Source organism: Engystomops pustulosus, chromosome 1, assembly GCF_040894005.1.
Source record: "Engystomops pustulosus chromosome 1, aEngPut4.maternal, whole genome shotgun sequence".
Taxonomy (NCBI): Eukaryota; Metazoa; Chordata; class Amphibia; order Anura; family Leptodactylidae; genus Engystomops; species Engystomops pustulosus.
The window spans coordinates 126,153,462-126,173,165 of record NC_092411.1 but is presented as its reverse complement, the minus strand read 5'-3'; the positions used below and the strand labels follow the sequence as shown (position 1 = coordinate 126,173,165).

The 19,704-nt window shown below is 45.6% G+C and overlaps 1 protein-coding gene across 2 annotated transcripts in view; it reads left to right on the top strand.

The window, feature by feature from the left end:
* PSIP1 (PC4 and SRSF1 interacting protein 1) overlaps positions 1-19,704 on the top strand; it is a 52,426-nt gene that overhangs the window by 12,561 nt on the left and 20,161 nt on the right. For both annotated transcript variants that reach the window (XM_072153007.1, XM_072153000.1), the window contains exons 3-8: positions 7,220-7,296; positions 8,210-8,348; positions 13,062-13,199; positions 13,667-13,768; positions 15,220-15,273; positions 19,197-19,305. In XM_072153007.1, the coding sequence (XP_072009108.1) occupies positions 7,220-7,296; positions 8,210-8,348; positions 13,062-13,199; positions 13,667-13,768; positions 15,220-15,273; positions 19,197-19,305 (619 nt within the window). The remainder of the gene's footprint in view (positions 1-7,219; positions 7,297-8,209; positions 8,349-13,061; positions 13,200-13,666; positions 13,769-15,219; positions 15,274-19,196; positions 19,306-19,704) is intronic.

Here is a 19,704-nt window from a genome sequence, read left to right as displayed (position 1 = left end):
GGTTTTGCATCGTAAGTCGAACCGTACGTGCGCCGGAAGTCATAGAGTACTGCACACTGTACCCGGTTACTGTACATGAGAAAAACGAGTCTCCTGCACGGCATAACACCCTTCATTATGGCTCCCAAACGAAAGGTAGACTCATCTGATAGTGTATCAAAGAAAAGGAAGGCCATCACCATGGAGGTGAAAGTAGGTATCATAAGGCAATCAGAGAAGGGGGAAACAGCAACAGAAATTGGCAGGTCATTAGGACTTAGTCGTTCTACTGTTGCTACGATTATCAAGGATAAAGATCGTATCCTTGAACATGTGAAAGGATCTGCTCCTATGAAAGCAACAGTGATAACAAAGCAGCGTAGTGGGCTTATTATTGAGATGGAAAGATTATTGGTGCTTTGGTTGGAAGACCAAAATCAACGCCGTATCCCTGTGAGTTTTATGGTTATTCAGGAGAAGGCTAGGCGACTGTTTGAGGCTTTGAAAAGAGAAAAGGGGGAAGGAAGTCAAAGTGAAGAATTTGTGGCAAGTAGGGGTTGGTTTATGAGGTTTAAGGATCGTGCCAATTTCCATAACATCAAAGTGCAAGGTGAAGCTGCTAGTGCTGATGAGAAAGCAGCAACTGAGTTTCCTAAAGAATTGGCTAAGATAATTGAGGAGGGTGGTTACTGTGCTCAACAAGTATTCAACGTGGATGAGACAGGCTTGTTCTGGAAACGTTTGCCTAACCGTACGTACATCGCCAAGGAGGAGAAGACAGCACCAGGTCATAAAGTCGGCAAGGAAAGACTGACTTTGCTTCTTGGGGGCAATGCTGCTGGCGACTACAAACTGAAGCCCATGCTGGTATATCAGGCTGAGAATCCAAGGGCGCTCAAGGGTATTTCAAAAGGTCATCTACCAGTCATCTGGAAGTCTAATAGGAAGGCATGGGTGACACTTGCAGTGTTTGATGACTGGTTCACCAACCATTTTGTGCCAGACGTGAAGCGGTATTGTACCTCCAAGGATATCCCCTTTAAGGTGTTGCTAATTCTGGACAATGCCCCTGGACACCCTGCCCATCTGGATGACTTTAACCCTAATGTCAAGGTGGTTTACCTTCCACCTAATACCACTGCCCTAATACAGCCTATGGACCAAGGAGTCATTGCTACATTCAAGGCCTACTACCTACAAAGGGTCATTGGTAATGCTTTAGCAGCAACTGAAAAGGATAAGAACTTGACTCTCAAGGACTTTTGGAAAACATACAACATCCTTGATGCTGCGAATAACATTGCTGATTCCTGGGATGAGGTTAAGCAGACCAGTATGAATGGCGTGTGGAAAAAACTGTGTCACCAGTTTGTCAATGATGTCACAGAGGTCCAAGAGTCAGTGACTAGCGTCATAAAGAACGTTGTTGATATGAGTAAGACAATGAATCTGGAGGTGGAGGAGGATGATGTCACAGAGCTATTGGCATCTCATGGAGAGGAGTTATCTGCTGAGGACCTTATTCAACTGGAGAAGCAGATAATAGAGGAAGAGGAAGACAAACCAACCCCAGAACCTAAGAGATTTACAAGGCAGGGCTTGGCAGCAGGTTTTGCCCTGATACAGGAAGGGTTGTCAAGGTTTGAGGCTGAGGATCCCAACATGGAAAGGTACACTAGGGTTGCCAGAGGAGTCATGGATTCCCTTAGCTGTTACAAGGAGATCTTGGAGGAGAAGAAGATGGTCTCCTTCCAAACTAACCTGCAGCAGTACTTCAAGATCCTGCCTGCAACAAATCCTGCAACAGATCCTGTACCCTCTACCTCAGCTGCCCCTCTTGACTCAGCTGCCCCAGTATCTCCAGCACCTTCTGTAGCTTCCTCCCAATAAGTAAGCCTGTTCTCTCTTTGGAATTGTTACATTGTTTATTACAGTACAGTACACTGTTTATTACTGTTACAGCACAGTACAGTATTTCATTATTAAACGTACTATACTGCACAATATTTTACTGTACCTATGTTTTATTGATAATTATGTAGGGTAGGATAGGCTAAGTATGATACAATGAACGTATGATCCGACATACGTCAAAATTCGGTTTGCGACGCCGCGCAAGAACGGATCAACGTCGTAAGTCGAGGACTACCTGTATAGTATTTTTAGTGTACGGTGTTCAACCCCCGAAAAATACAATAAGAAGGGGAAACCAAAATTGACAACTTTCTTTTCCTTCTTACATTCAAGAGTTAATAAAATCTCATCAATAAGGTAATGACCCACTAAAATGAAGTATTTGTAAAGTGCAAAAAAAAAAAATTTCAAAATTGCATCCGATTTAGTTTTAACCCCTGTAAAACAATTAAAGGGTTAAAAAAAATTAATAAAAGTTGTACAGGAGGTCCCCTACTTAAGAACACTAGACTTGCATACGACCCCTAGTTACAAACGGACCTCTGGATATTGGACTTTAGTCCCAGGCTACAATGATCGGCTGTAACAGTTATCACAGGTGTTTGTAATGAAGCTTTATTGTTAATCCTGGTTCTTATGACAACCCAACATTTTTAAAAATCCAATTGTCACAGAGACCGAAAAAGTTCTGGCTGGGATTACAATGATAAAATATACAGTTCCGACTTGCATACAAATTCAACTTAAGAATAAACCTACAGACCCTATCTTGTACGCAACCCGGGGACTGCCTGTATTATGTACGTTGAGGGCTGTAGTTTCTATAATGGAGTAATTTATGGGGTTTTACTTTTATTTAGGCCTTTTAAAGTAACTTGAAACCTGAGCAGGACTCTCAATAGCATGGTTTAGCGTTTTTATGAAAATGTGAAAAATCGCCCATAACGTTCAAAGCCCCATAACATCTTACAAAAATAAGAGTATGTATAAAAAAAAAAAACCATGTCCACATAAAGTAGACATTCGGTGAATGTTGGTTTTTAAGCTTTTTTTGCTGTTATGACTATATATGGAAAATGTAGAACATTTTTTGAATTTCGAAAATTGAGAATTTCCCCATCACCACGACGGCACCAACCAGAGAGAGGGATCCGCCCCCAGGGACAGGAAACCTGAGCATAAAAAACACGCCCTTCCTATCCTGCCTCAGTGGTTTCCTGTCCCTGGCGGGAACCTGAGTGTGTAGAGAACTCCTGGTACCTGTCAGACAACAGGTACTAGGGTTTTGAACCCAGCCAGTGAGCTGGAGATCGTCCAGATCTGGAGTGATCCAAAGCCTAGCCCCAGAAACAGCATGATGTGGGGACTAGAGTGCGCCTGTTCGGGGTTCCTGCTGCACGCTGCTGATCCCAGAGTGGGAGCCCAGCCGTGTCCGACATCTCTAGAAGCAGGTTTCGGAGTTACATGGTGTGATAACTCTCCAGACACACCTCACATGGTGAATGGCGCTAACAGGATGGGACTTCTGGCGTCCCGTACAGAACACGCCTCCAGTTGGATTGGTTTGTGTCTGTTGGATTATCCATTTGAGGGGCTAACGGAACCTGACAAGGAGCTCACCGTATCCCCGCAGACCCGGCAGAACCTCTGTACCTATATGAGAGTTCTGGGTGGTAAGTCTATTTTTCTTCTATTACACTCAGGATATGTAGTGTGTAATATGAATTTTGGTTAACTTATGGAAAAGCTACCAGCCATTCTAAACTCAAACATGCTTGCTTTTGTGAGGGGGCTGCATCTATGCAGCATTTAAATCTGCAAGTCCCAGAATGGGAAGATGGTCTGTAATCCTGGTTAGTAGCTCAAGTCACAGCTTTTGATTAATTACTCTTGCAGGTTCAGTTAATTATCTAACGACTTGCAGGTTAGCCTCTCCTCCTAGGTGGAGAGATGTGCAGGACTGAGACCCCTCACAGAGCACATGGTTACTCTTCAGTTATCTTGGAAGGTCTGATGAACCACATGCTGCTTTTATAATGCTTGGCCTGGACTAAAAGTGAGTTCCCATCAACATTGATCATTTGGAAACTCAAGATTACAAGATGTAGTAAAACATTTGTTATATGGCTATGCCTGCAAACTTGTTAGGTTTTAACAACTGAGTGTTGGCATATTGCAGTTTGGTAACAGATGTGCAGTTTCCTAACCTAATTCAAACTGCTCTCTCCAACCTTGTACATCCTACATACAATAGGATATAAAAGGTTTATTCATATAGCACATTGTGGTTGCGGGACCATTAACACATTTACATTTGACTATGTATTCGCTGAGAAGGTGGCCATTGAGTGTCCATACACTGAAAGATGGGAATCCATCAGGCTCACGGAGCCTGACTAGGAGTCACCCCCCCCCCCCCCAACCTCAGACCTGGAGTTGTGAGGCCAAGATAGGGAACTGGTAATATGATTAATACCATAATCTTTTCTTTCAGCAATTGTATCACCTGAGGTATAGAGTATATTGTTAATTATGCCTCAATCCTTGCTGGAAATAGTTTCACAGATGCAGGGTAATGTGAATTATGATATATCCCTTGCTGTGAATCGTTCCACAGATACAGAGTAATGTGAATGATGCTATATTCCTTGCAGTTAAGTGGTTCCACAAATACCCAAGGAAATGTGAATAATTACATAATCCTTGCTGTGAATAGTTTCCACAGATACACAAAGTAATGTGAATGATCCCGGCTGTGAGCGGTGGTTCCACAAATACCCAAGGTAATGTGAATAATTACATAATCCTTGCGGTGAATAGTTCCACGGATATAGAGTAATGTGAATGATGCTATACTCCTTGCTGTGAGCGGTGGTTCCACAAATATCCAAGGTAATGTGAATAATTACATAATCCTTGCTGTGAATAGTTTCCACAGATACACAAAGTAATGTGAATGATCCCGGCTGTGAGCGGTGGTTCCACAAATACCCAAGGTAATGTGAATAATTACATAATCCTTGCGGTGAATAGTTCCACGGATATAGAGTAATGTGAAAGATGCTATACTCCTTGCTGTGAGCGGTGGTTCCACAAATATCCAAGGTAATGTGAATAATTACATAATCCTTGATGTGAATAGTTTCCACAGATACACAAAGTAATGTGAATGATCCCGGCTGTGAGCAGTGGTTCCACAGATACCTAAGGTAATGTGAACTATTACATAATCCAGGCTGTGAACAGTTTTCCACAGATACACAAGGTAATGTGAACGATAACATAAAACTGTCTGTGGGCGGTGGCTCCACAAGTACCCACAAAATAATGCCACATCTTGGGTATAATTTAGGCATGCATCCTGGGACCGGATCTGTCAGGCAGCATGGGGGTTTTACCCCCCCCACATTTTCTTTAAACACTATCGGTTAAATGTGGTGGGTACTCTTGAACTCTTTACCAGAGAAAATCGCTCTCCTCTATTATCCCTCCCTAAATATTTCTCTCTGAAAATCTCTCTGGTTGGTGCCGTCGTGGTGATGGGGAAAACAGTAGTTACTTACCGGTAATGATGTTTCCTCGAACCACGACGGCACCTGGTATATTCCCACCCTGGTGTTTTTTCCTACCTTTTTATTTGTGGTAGTTCATGGGTAGAGTTAATATAATTAATATAAATAATAATAATTTTGGGCATCAGAATTATGCTTACATGGAAATGTTTTTTTCTGATGTACTAATAAGGTTCTTCCAAGTCTCTGTAACCACTGAGGCAGGATAGGAAGGGCGTGTTTTTTATGCTCAGGTTTCCTGTCCCTGGGGGCGGATCCCTCTCTCTGGTTGGTGCCGTCGTGGTTCGAGGAAACATCATTACCGGTAAGTAACTACTGTTTTTTCCAAATTTTTACAAAATATCAGTTTGTTTTTTCATAAATGCAACACATACCACTAAAATTTTTCAACTAACATGAAGTACAAAGTGTCACGAGAAAACAATTTCAAAATCACTTGGATATGTTTAAAGCGTTCCGAGGTTATAACCACTTATAGTCACACAGGGCAGATATGAAAAAATGGGCAATGTGTCAGGAAGGTGAAAAGTGGCTTTGGCGAGAAGGGGTTAATTTACATAATACTAAAATAGAGACTGAGGCGTGAAGTAGCCTTAACTTCCAGTGCCCGACCAGGCTAGTCCATGCCCCAGTAGCCTCTGCAGTTACATATTACTAAAATAAAGATTTTAAAAGTTTTATGTTAAATTCCAGGATTATTAAATTACAGATTAGGGCAGGGGCAGGCAGGAGGAATCTACCATTAGATCTACATCTGATAGTAGATTCCTCATGGTAGGTTTCCTTTCAAATAAGTGATTTATTGCATTATATTTTAATGAACTGTTTGCTAGTTATGTTTATTCCTGGCACATCCCTTTTAAGCAAAACAGCATATATGTGCCTCCGACGTTCTGTACACCGCATAGAGAGGGTTCCCTACTTATACTTAAAAACATGGTTATCCTACTTTTGGATGTGATGTAAACTGATCTGACAGACTGAAAGGATGCCTCTGTCGGCCTGGATGGACACATTCCTTGTGTACATCAGGAGCTTTCCTAGCATGTCCACTGGACGTATCCAAACATGCGAACGTAGCCCAAGAGCTGCAGCTTTTGTTCTGCACTCTAATCGATACACTACAGACTTGGTTATCGGCTTCATGTTCCATCCCTAGTGTACGTCAATATGGCATCAATGCATGGAAGGGATCAGCGGGGGTGTCTGTAGTCAACCTCTGCCGATCAGCTTCTAATGACCTATTCCAAGGATTGGACATAAGTACTTAAAGGACATCTATCACCACTTTAGGGGTGTTAAAGAGTCTTGTAACTACTTGCAGGGGATGATCTCACTTCTTTCAGCTAGTTTCCAGGCTCCAGAATTGACAGATTTTAAAACTACTTTATAAACTTAGCAAATAGAACTGGATGCGCTCCGGGTTGCTTCATCTGAGCTCCTCCGCTCAGTAATTTATACGCGTTCTTCGGCAAATTGATATGCATAACCCCTCTTCGTCGCAGTTCCCCGGCCTCCCATGACATCAACTGGCTTGTAAGAAGTCTTGTGCCGGCAACCACTGCGGTTATGGGATAACTTAAACATTTGGGGCAAGCTGTTTAACTTTAGAGATGCTTCTAAAAAATCTAGAAGGGAGAGAATGGAGGACATGTTGTATTTGAGGTTGTAAAAACTTGCATCCCTGACAGGTTAGTGTCTTAATTTACATGCAAATTTACTATACCTTCTTAATCTGTCCCTTATATTTACAGGTGGATGAACTCCCAGATGGGGCTGTAAAACCTCCCACAAATAAAATGCCCATTTTCTTTTTTGGCACACATGAAACGTAAGTTACACAATTGTACTCCAAAATTCCTTAACAGTATATATTACACATTCTAGAAATGGGGAAGCTAAGAATATTTGAATATTTTGGCTTTACTAATTTCCTGATTATACATACCGTATTTTCTGGACTATAAAACACACTTTCCTCTACCCCAGAAAATGGGGGGGGGACGACAGTGGTGCGTCCTGTAGTCCGGATGTAGCTGCAGGAGGGTATTGAGGGCACCCAGCTGCGCTCTGCCTGCTGATGCTGGCAGTAAGCGCAGCCCTTCACAGTGAAGCGAAGCGGCTGTGCTGAGCGCCACTGCTCCTCTCCTCTCAGCCCTCCACTGCTGGAGGGAATGGATGGCAGCACCCCGCTGCGCTCTGCCAGCTGCGTTCTCAGGGCACCGATATAAATGAGCTTTATGGCAGAGCAGGAGCGCAGCAACAGTGGAGAGAGAGGGGGAGGAGAAAGGCACTGACTCCCAGGTTTCTGCTCACACTTGTTGCCTGTAGTGGCTGCTGTCTTGTAAAGGTACCTTATCCCATAGACCAAGCTCTTGTGGCCATTGTACAAGCCCTGTCACCTCCTGTGTCCCCTCCTCCTCGTAGATTGTAAGTTCTTGTGACCAGTGACTACATGCCAGCATACTTCTATCTAAAGATAGACGGCGGTGCCCGGGAGAGGAGGAGGGGGTGAGCGCTGCTTGTCCCTGCCCCTCTCCAAAGAGAAACATGGCTACACTGCACTGCCCAGTTACTTTACTGTTACTTTATTAAATATTTTAGCATACTATTTGGGGGGGAAAAACATGTTTTTTTTTTTTCCTCCTCTAAAACCTAGGTGCGTCTTATGGTCCAGTTTGTCATATAGTCCGAAAAATACGGGGTATATAAAAATTTTTTTTTTTGTTTTCCCTCTATTTAAGGGCTTTCTTGGGGCCAAAAGACATATTCCCATATGAAGAAAATAAAGAAAAATATGGTAAACCGAATAAACGAAAGGGGTTCAATGAAGGATTATGGGAAATCGATAATAATCCTAAAGTCAAGTTCTCAAGTCCACAGGTAACTAGCTACCATATATACTTGGGTATATCCCAAGTTTTTCAGCACAAAAAATGTCAATAAAAAAAAAACAAAAAAACTTACATACTCGCCCTCCGATGATCGTCGCGGCTCCTTGGTCTTATCTCTGCTCTATTAGCCGGCAGAGACTCTTCCCTACAATCGGCGCACACTATGATGCGGCAGTGTTGCTGCCGATGACGCCGTGCGTCCAGCTGACAGATCGCAAGGAAGAGAACAGAACCAGGTAGTTTTCGGCGCGCAGCTCCTCGTGCGCATACCCTGCTCAGAACGCCTGGTACTCGGACGAGGGCTCCGAGGAGCTGCGCGCCGAAAACTACCTGGTATGCGGAGGAACGAGGCTACTGGGGCGTGGAGTAGCCGCGACTAGTAGCCTCATGTCTGGCTACTCCACGCCCCAGTAGCCGCCTAAAAAAATTGGCATATAAAGTCACTAAAGTTTACAAAAGGATAGCCGGGACGTAAGGATTAACCCAAAAAGGGCTATCCTTACGTCCCATTCATCCACCTATTACCCGTTCTACCTTTTATAGGTAGAATCGTGGTGGTAGGTGCCCTTTAAATTTTTTACTGACTAGGTAAACTTGTGGGAAAAGGGAGCAGGAAAAAAACAGATATTAGAGAAATGCTCTATCAAGTTTCTTGACGTGTACTACTTACCGTATATACTCGAGTATAAGCCGACCCGAGTATAAGCTGCCCAGCCTGCCCCCGTGTAGTATACAGCCCAGCCCAGCCTGCCCCCGTGTAGTATACAGCCCAGCCTGCCCCCGTGTAGTATACAGCCCAGCCTGCCCCCGTGTAGTATACAGCCCAGCCTGCCCCCGTGTAGTATACAGCCCAGCCTGCCCCCGTGTAGTATACAGCCCAGCCTGCCCCCATGTAGTATACAGTCCAGCCCAGCCCAGCCTGCCCCCCTGTAGTATACAGCTAAGCCCAGCCCAGCCTGCCCCCGTGTAGAATACAGCCCAGCCTAGCCCAGCCTGCCCCCGTGTAGTATACAGCCCAGCCTAGCCCAGCCTGCCCCCGTGTAGTATACAGCCCAGCCTAGCCCAGCCTGCCCCCGTGTAGTATACAGCCCAGCCTAGCCCAGCCTGCCCCCGTGTAGTATACAGCCCAGCCTAGCCCAGCCTGCCCCCGTGTAGTATACAGCCCAGCCTAGCCCAGCCTGCCCCCGTGTAGTATACAGCCCAGCCTAGCCCAGCCTGCCCCCGTGTAGTATACAGCCCAGCCTGCCCCCGTGTAGTATACAGTCCAGCCTGCCCCCGTGTAGTATACAGTCCAGCCTGCCCCCGTGTAGTATACAGCCCAGCCTGCCCCCGTGTAGTATACAGTCCAGCCTGCCCCCGTGTAGTATACAGCCCAGCCTGCCCCCGTGTAGTATACAGTCCAGCCTGCCCCCGTGTAGTATACAGCCCAGCCTGCCCCCGTGTAGTATACAGCCCAGCCTGCCCCCGTGTAGTATACAGTCCAGCCTAGCCCAGCCTGCCCCCGTGTAGTATACAGTCCAGCCTAGCCCAGCCTGCCCCCGTGTAGTATACAGCCCAGCCCAGCCTGCCCCCGTGTAGTATACAGCCCAGCCTAGCCCAGCCTGCCCCCGTGTAGAATACAGCCCAGCCTAGCCCAGCCTGCCCCCGTGTAGTATACAGCCCAGCCTAGCCCAGCCTGCCCCCGTGTAGTATACAGCCCAGCCTAGCCCAGCCTGCCCCCGTGTAGTATACAGCCCAGCCTAGCCCAGCCTGCCCCCGTGTAGTATACAGCCCAGCCTAGCCCAGCCTGCCCCCGTGTAGTATACAGCCCAGCCTGCCCCCGTGTAGTATACAGCCCAGCCTGCCCCCGTGTAGTATACAGCCCAGCCTGCCCCCGTGTAGTATACAGCCCAGCCTGCCCCCGTGTAGTATACAGCCCAGCCTGCCCCCGTGTAGTATACAGCCCAGCCTGCCCCCGTGTAGTATACAGCCCAGCCTGCCCCCGTGTAGTATACAGCCCAGCCTGCCCCCGTGTAGTATACAGCCCAGCCTGCCCCCGTGTAGTATACAGCCCAGCCTGCCCCCGTGTAGTATACAGTCCAGCCTGCCCCCGTGTAGAATACAGCCCAGCCTGCCCCCGTGTAGTATACAGCCCAGCCTAGCCCTGCCTGCCCCCGTGTAGTATACAGCCCAGCCTGCCCCCGTGTAGTATACAGCCCAGCCTGCCCCCGTGTAGTATACAGCCCAGCCTGCCCCCGTGTAGTATACAGCCCAGCCTGCCCCCGTGTAGTATACAGCCCAGCCTGCCCCCGTGTAGTATACAGTCCAGCCTGCCCCCGTGTAGTATACAGTCCAGCCTGCCCCCGTGTAGTATACAGTCCAGCCTGCCCCCGTGTAGTATACAGTCCAGCCTGCCCCCGTGTAGTATACAGTCCAGCCTGCCCCCGTGTAGTATACAGTCCAGCCTGCCCCCGTGTAGTATACAGTCCAGCCTGCCCCCGTGTAGTATACAGTCCAGCCTGCCCCCGTGTAGTATACAGCCCAGCCTGCCCCCGTGTAGTATACAGCCCAGCCTGCCCCCGTGTAGTATACAGTCCAGCCTGCCCCCGTGTAGAATACAGCCCAGCCTGCCCCCGTGTAGTATACAGCCCAGCCTAGCCCTGCCTGCCCCCGTGTAGTATACAGCCCAGCCTGCCCCCGTGTAGTATACAGCCCAGCCTGCCCCCGTGTAGTATACAGTCCAGCCTGCCCCCGTGTAGTATACAGTCCAGCCTGCCCCCGTGTAGTATACAGTCCAGCCTGCCCCCGTGTAGTATACAGTCCAGCCTGCCCCCGTGTAGTATACAGTCCAGCCTGCCCCCGTGTAGTATACAGCCCAGCCTGCCCCCGTGTAGTATACAGCCCAGCCTGCCCCCGTGTAGTATACAGCCCAGCCTGCCCCCGTGTAGTATACAGCCCAGCCTGCCCCCGTGTAGTATACAGCCCAGCCTGCCCCCGTGTAGTATACAGCCCAGCCTGCCCCCGTGTAGTATACAGCCCAGCCTGCCCCCGTGTAGTATACAGCCCAGCCTGCCCCCGTGTAGTATACAGCCCAGCCTGCCCCCGTGTAGTATACAGCCCAGCCTGCCCCCGTGTAGTATACAGCCCAGCCTGCCCCCGTGTAGTATACAGCCCAGCCTGCCCCCGTGTAGTATACAGCCCAGCCTGCCCCCGTGTAGTATACAGCCCAGCCTAGCCCCCGTGTAGTATACAGCCCAGCCTAGCCCCCGTGTAGTATACAGCCCAGCCTAGCCCCCGTGTAGTATACAGCCCAGCCTAGCCCCCGTGTAGTATACAGCCCAGCCTAGCCCCCGTGTAGTATACAGCCCAGCCTAGCCCCCGTGTAGTATACAGCCCAGCCTAGCCCCCGTGTAGTATACAGCCCAGCCTAGCCCCCGTGTAGTATACAGCCCAGCCCTGCCCCCGTGTAGTATACAGCCCAGCCCAGCATAAAAAAAAAATAAAAAAAACTTATATACTCACCCTCCGGTAGCCCCGATGCGCAGCGCTGCTCCCCCGATGTCCGCGCGGCTCATCTTCAGGCTTCTGTGCCCATCTTCCTTCTTCTGCTGGGCGCCGCCATTGCTCTCTCCCGGGCCGGCGCCTAGTATGACGCGCCGCTGCTGACATCATGCTAGGCGCCGCACGGGAGAAAAACAATGGTGGCGCCGAGCAGAAGAAAGAAGATGGGCACAGAAGCCTGAAGACGAGCCGCGCGGACATCGGGGGAGCAGTGCTGCGCATCGGGGACACCGGAGGGTGAGTATATAAGTTTTTTTTTTTTTTTTTTTTTTTAAAGTAATTTTTACTGACTGACTGCTTTATCGACTGGTGTATAAGCAGAGGGGACGTTTTTCAGCACACTTTTTGTGCTGAAAAACTCGGCTTATACACCAGTATATACGGTATTTATGCTAAATTTTTGACTGTTACAACTTGACTGTATTTAAAGAGAAACTGCCATGCAAGTTAACCAACCCAAAATAAATACTTAATTAAAAATAGTGATTACAAAGCATTGCCATTTATCCCTAGGCAATTGTTTTGCAACTCATCTAATCTGAGTCCAGTAATAGTAATGCGCACCTGCATATGCAGATATCACTTCCCTGCGTCCCTGTTCCTGATTGACATGTTTCACTATTACAAACCTGCTGCCAGTATGGACAGTAGGAAGTTGTAAGCAATCTCTTGCTAGATTCCTGAAGGAGACAGATGGACTGTGTGTGACTACTTTATTAACCACTCCCTTAGAAAGGTGGGTGGAGAAACCTGGCTATATGAAGAGAAATCAACCTTAGGTATTGTCTTCAGAGTCACATTTCTTTCCCACGGAGGGGTGGGGTTAGCAGTGTCTGCATCAGGAGGTTGGGCATACAGACTGTATACTACAGCTCCCTGCCTCCGTGACTAGAACAGATGACATTGGTATAAGTCTTTTTTTAGAAGAATGCTGGCTCTAACCCCATGGATAGAGCCATCATTGGAATATTTATAAAGACATCTAAATGGTAATTTAGAACCTTACAAATTGTCTTTTACCAGAGATCTAATGGGACTTGCATTTCACCCACACTCATGTATGTGAAAGAAAAGCTTGTATGTTTAAAAGCATTTGATTTGATAAAGGCCTATATGCTTTATTTGGAAATGAAATCTTTATAATATCTTGTTGCTTGTTTAGAACTACTTGTCTTTAATCAATGCAATTGAGGGAGAGGCAGAAGGAGGAGAAGAAGAAGAGGAAGAAGAAGCACCAGAGGGCTTGGAAGAAAATGATGACAAGATGCAGCCTAAAAAAAGGAAATCTTCAGCACCAAAGGTATGTCGCTAAAGCTGGCTTTATGCATACTTTTAACACTCAAAATCGGAATTTTGGCAACCATAAACATTTGGATAAAATGTAATAAGTCATAAAGTTGTAAAATTGATAAACAACGAAACAATCGACTTATCCCGCAAAACTTAAACCTTACAAGTCTGTAAAAGTTACAATTTTTTTTTTTTTTTTTTTCTTTAAAGGGGTCCAGGTTTTGACCCTGCTGATAAAGGGTTACAAGTCCTCCCTATATCGACTAAAATTAGCTGCCAGTGGGGCCCTGTACTTAAATTACAGGTGTTTTTTCTGATATACAAATTGACTTTTCTGACTCCTCTCTGGTATCTGACTCTTCTCCTCCCTCAGGCTGGCAGTGAAATATGCCCCATTATTTTGACTGACACCTCTGTCTCTTCAAATCCCTGCTCTGCCTCCATGTACTTGGGGTAACTCCTATATTTTTAAAACAGGTTTCAAGCAAACTTTCTGACACTTCTTCCAGTGCACTTGGGTCTCCAGAGAAAGATTTGAATACTTCAAAGGACGATACCAGTCACCACACCAGCAGTGATGTAAGTTATTATTGAGCTAACATGATATCTTTTCAGTTATGCCAAATGAAATATAGGTATGTAACTGAGATACAACAAAGTGCAATATAAGAATGGAATCGCTGTGTCTGGTAATCCATATAAAACTGAGGCCCAGACTTAAACACTTTTCATCACCCTCTTTTTTTACTTTCACACTGACCTTAAAGGAAACCTACCACTTAGAATGGCAGGGGTAAGCTGTAAGTACCGAGCACCAGCTCAGGGTGTGCTGGTGCCGGTACTTACTGTCGTTAGTGTTATAAACCGCGGTATCACGGTTTTAACACTTTTTAAACTTCAGAGCAGAAGACGATTCGGCGCTGCGTGCGCACGATCGTGCACGCGCCTCCATAGGAAATAGCGGTGATGTTGTGCGCGCACGGTCGCGTGCAGCGCCGAAGCCCCTTCTGCTCTAAAGTTTAAAAAGTGTTAAAACCGCGATACCGCGGTTTATAACACTAACGACAGTAAGTACCGGCACCAGCTCATCCTGAGCTGGTGCTCGGTACTTACAGCTTACCCCTACCATTCTAAATGGTAGGTTTCCTTTAAAGAAGGTGTAAGAAACCTCCCGCTGTCTCCGGAAATGGAGAAAATCCAAAACTTTTCCAAACACCTTCAGTGGCCAATTACAGTTACATAATATTCTTTATTGCATACAAGATATAAAATGGCTTAAACACTTGCTTGCAAGCCTCCATTTTTAAATCCTTTATTGATCCTGGTACTTTATACTATTAAAATGTTTTCAGTTTGAGGCATATTACATATTTACAGAAAAATGTCCTGAAAAAAACCCACTCGGCTTACACGAGTCAAAAAAAAAAAATTTTAAGTCAAAGCTCACCTTTCCGGCGCCCCTGCAGGTCTTCTCTTCTTCCGTCGGCAGCGGCAGGTCCAAGCACACGGCCTGCCCAGCAAACGATATGTCAGTGGCGGATGCTGACATAATAACATGTGCCGGCCGGGCTGTGTGCACGGACCTGGATCTGACCTGGAGCTGAAACAAGATGACCTGCCTGGGGCGTTGGAAAGGTGAGTATTCGGTTTGTTTATTTTCATGCTGGGAAAACTGGGGCGGGCTGTGATCTATGCATTTCTCACCCACGGTTTATATTAGTCAATAGGTTTTCCCAGATTTGGTGGTATTTATGCGTAAAATCTACCTTGAAAGCAGACCTGTAATGCCCACATAAGAAAATCCTTAGCATGAAATTGACATGCTAGTAGTTGGATCCCCACAATAACATATTGATAGCATACCTGAACAATATGACTAAGATGTCTTTAGTGAGATAACAATTTTGAAACTGTGGCCCAAGCATGAAAAATGGTGTGAAAGTATAACATGAAACCTGATATTGTGGAATAAGGAAAATGCTGCTTTCACTTACTTTGCAGTAGGTAATGTTTTTACCTTTTTCTTTCAGGCAGTTCCTGCTGCTCCTGTTGTAGTCAAAGGCAAAAGAGGCAGAAAAAGAAAGGTGAGCAAGTTTATATAAAGACACATTATTTGTATGGTGTCTGCAATTAATGAAAAATATAGTGCATGTGTAATTTTTCATGGAGCAGGCATACAGGGCCATTTTCGGAGACCTGATGTGGCTAAGAATGTAAATAGGTTCTTAAAAAAATATATAAAATTTTAATCTAATAATTGAACTGTTCTCTTTAATAAAGCCTTTGATTGTCCCTACCTGCACACAAATATATGCACTCTTGGGCATTTGTGGCATGTGTGAGGTCTGGTCACAAGCCAGTAGCAGTAGAAAATGCTGTCGGAAACTGGAAGGAATTGGACCTGCTTATAATTTGCAGCTTCAGCAATCGCCTCACACACAGGGCTGACAATGGAAATGAAAGGTGTGTGTTATCGGTTAAATCCGTAGACAGCAGACATGAACTATGATCATTTGCTTTAGTCCTCAAGCAGCAAACAAATGGGTTTTCACCCCAGGATAATCAGAGACAGGTTAGTAAGCAATAACCAATTAGATCAATAAATCTATATAAGACCGAGCAGGCCACATGAACCTGTATTATTTTTAGCAGTTAAATATCTCATGAGGGAAAGCTGTGCTGTCTGAGGACACTAGGAAATGAAAATATTTGTTTTCCCGTTCGTCCTCAGCAGGGCGGTGGAGTCGGAGTTGTGAAAAAATAGAATGACTCGGACTCCACAAACCTATAATATAAACATTTCCTTTAAATGTCTGTTCTATTCATGATTTAGGGGCGAATAACATTTATTGGTCTAAGAACCTCATTTTTGTTCAAATTTTAAGGGGCTGCTTCAGCGCCCTAGTTGTACCAACAACCACAATTCTGCACGAAATGCCACCCCAGAAATTGTAAATACCACCCTAAAAATACTGCATTCAGAGTGGATAAGTTGTACTGAAGACCACATAGCAGATTAATACTGATGCTGAAGACTCCCAGCGCAAACCATAATACTGGTGACCCCATAGAAGACAAAAAATATAACTCCTCTTCTCCTTTCTGCACCACAAAGCATATTATATTATTATAATTATTTTTTTTTTTGGTGACTTGTGTGCATATTTGATGCAGATTTTTACATGCCAATAGACTGCAATGTAAAAATAAAAGCGGGAATACATCATGTCTGAGCTGGAAAATCTGCAGCTTAAAGGGGTTATCCAGGTTTAAAAAATTTCTTATGGCCGGGCTGGGGAGGGCTATTTAAACACAATAAACATGTACTTACCTCTTCCGGTGCTGCCGATGTCCCGCGCCGCAGCCGGTCTTCTCTGTGCGCCGGTTTCATCACAAGTGCGCACAGAGAGCTTCCGGCCGGCCGGATGCTCCCATGCAACACCATCTCACAGCACTTACAACGCTGAGAGATGGGGGCGGATGGGAGGAGCCGGCCACATCGCGGACCGGAAGCTCCATGTTTGCGGCTTCCGTGCCCCTGTAAACAAACGGACACGGATCGAAGGGACTGCGCCGCGGGACATCAGCGGCGCCGGACGAGGAAAGTCCATGTTTATTATGTTTTAACGAGCCCTCCCCAGCCCGGCCCTAGGTAATTTTTAAAACCCGGATAACCCCTTTAACCGGTTGATGACCTGTGTCCATTTTTTTTTTTCTTCCCAAAACCTTCAAAAATCCATAATTTAATTTTTCCATGTACAGAGGTGTATGTGGGATTGTTTTCTGCATAACAAATTGTACTTCAAAGTTACGATATTTAATATTTTATGCTGTGTACAAGGAAGTGGTAAAACAAATTTGTTCAGGTTTTTTTTTTGGGCCTAGCTTTTACAGGGTTTACTGTGCATCCCAAATGACATGTCTCTTAATCTTTGGGTCCTTGCATTCAAAACCTTCAGTACAGAAAGTAATTTCTTCATTCTGCCGTTTTTTAACTTTTTTTTTTTTTTTATACTTTGGTGTTCCCGTTGGGAGGTGTCAATTGTGGGACAAGCAATTCGCACTAACATGTGCCTGTCACACCATAGCACGATGGGCATGCGTCGGTTGGGGAGGGTTAAGAAGCGCCCCTCTCCATACAGCTACATGAATGCAGCCCAAGTCTGGTTGTGGCCTTTTGTTCTGTTTTTGTGAAGTGTGCAGGGTGCGCCTGATTCATGAATTGTGGTGCACGTTCTCCATAAATCCGGCGCCCCCTGCACTGCTCCGGAAGTGTGGTGGGTTTTTTTGTGCTTTTTGTTCATACTGCAGAATTGTGGGGCACAGTCCGACTAAGCACTAGCAAACTCTTTTTCGGAGCACCTCTTATTTTTCTGTCTTGCTGGACACTGTACAACCACAACACAAAACTGGCACACAGACACTTTATAAATGTTTACAAGTTCTTTCTAGTGCAACCACTTTACTAAATGTGTGTAGAATATAGGAACTTGGTGCCTTAAGGAAAATTCCTGCAGGTGTGAATTACAATGTCTTTAAATATAAATTTGAGTTATTTTACTATGAAATCTTAATGGAAATCTACCATTTGATGCATTATGATCCAAACATAGTTGAGAATGCTGTAGCTACACTGATGCAGAATCATATCTTGGTTAATCCCCGTGCTGAGTGGTTTTACTGATAAAACAATAATAAAATTATGATAATGAAGCTGTGCTGATTCTGTAGCTGACTCTGTGCTTCTCCTAGCACATTAGTTATTCACGGATCCAGAGGTTGATGTAATCCCTGGGTTGTGCCTGAAGGCAGAATAATCAATTGCTGCACCACCTCCCAGCTGCTGTGAGTCATCCAGCTCAAGTTGATTAGTCATGTCTTGACTAAGCGCCATATGTAATAGAAGCTCCACGTGTAATGTGTTTTATGTAGGCAGCCAGCCTAACCCAGCTTTCCCACGGTCCTGAAAGTTATAATTGTTTTTCAGCAAGACCACTCATCTCAGGGATTAACCAAGATATGGTCCTGCATCAGTGTAGCTATAGCATTATCAAGGTATGTTTGGTTCATAATGCATCAAATCAAATGGTAGGTTTCCTTTAAAGCGTAACTGTAAGGCTATAGTGATTTTACCAAAATATTATGTGATTCCCTCTTTGAAAACAAACAGAACGATGCCTGGCTTTTTCTGTTCTGAAAGTGTTTGATAAAAATCTTTCTAATGCCAAGGTGAAGTGGGCAGAGACTGTCTGTTGATCTATGCCCTCAAGCTGAAGCCAGCTAGCTTGCCCACAGATCCCATGATGCCTTGTGTTCTCTAAGTAATTTAGCATTAAATCAATTTAGTTTCCTACATGTAAATCCATTGAACATTGCACATAGAGGGTGTATATGGCATGGCAGCTTCATGTAATCAGTGGTAGAAATCATTAGCACATGAAGTCTATCACTATGCTGCGTGAGCACTAAGTATTAATAGCTTCTCTGCACAGAGCTGATACTGCCGATGACAATGTGGGGGGAAGGGAGCAGCATGAGAATAAGAGAGGGGGACAGAAAGTTCTGTGCAGACTGGGGAGGAGTGACTGATAGGGAACAGGGAGATCTTGTACTTCACTATTCTGTGCAGGAGACATCTGCATCCACTGTTCTGTACACACCCAGCACTGCTACATTCACTGACACCTGACGACCTCTGTGAGCAGGGAGCAGCAGCTCCTCCCCTCCCATGAAACCGTATGAGAAACCAAGTGTAAACAAGCTGTGGAATCATAGGGCTTATCAGCACCTGGAGAGGAGGCAGCAATGAGGTACTTTGAGGGGGATAGCAAAGAAACTGCTGCATATACGTAAGAAAGGTAATAGGCAAAGTTGTCTTATGTCCCAAGAGCTATTGATTTGTGTGTGTGTGTGTGTGTGTGTGTGTGAGGGGGGGCCTTTACAGTTACTTTTTTAAATGTTTAATGCGTTTAAATGTAATCCACAAAAGTTAATCATTATATTTCAGGTAGATATTCTGGCAGAGGCGGAGCGCAATGCTGCTGCTGCGGCGGCTGCTGCTGCTCTACAGACACCACCAAAGCCAAGCCCGAAGCGGGGTAGACCCCGTAAAATAAGTATGACTCTTTTAATTTTATGCAAAAAAAAATGCTTAGTTATTAATTACAATTATTTGGGGATCATTTTTGTATATAAATGTAAATACATTTTCTTGTTCTTGTAAAAGGCCATTTATTACTGAAGTAAGCAGCTCCTAGTGCTTGATCAAACGCCGCAGTGTTAGAGTGATAGCGTTACCGGAAACCTTGCAAAGCTGTCTGATGTATTCATGAGGGGGCGGTCCGAGGCGCTGCCTCTTCCCCGGACCACCCCGCTCGCTCCATAGGCCCGCAGTGACTAGCCACGCCCCCTAGCCACGCCCCCTCATGAATACGTCGGACAGCTTTGCAAGCTGTCCGACAATTACATTGTACCCCGCCGCAGTGTTTGATAGCATTACCGGAGGTTTCCGGTAA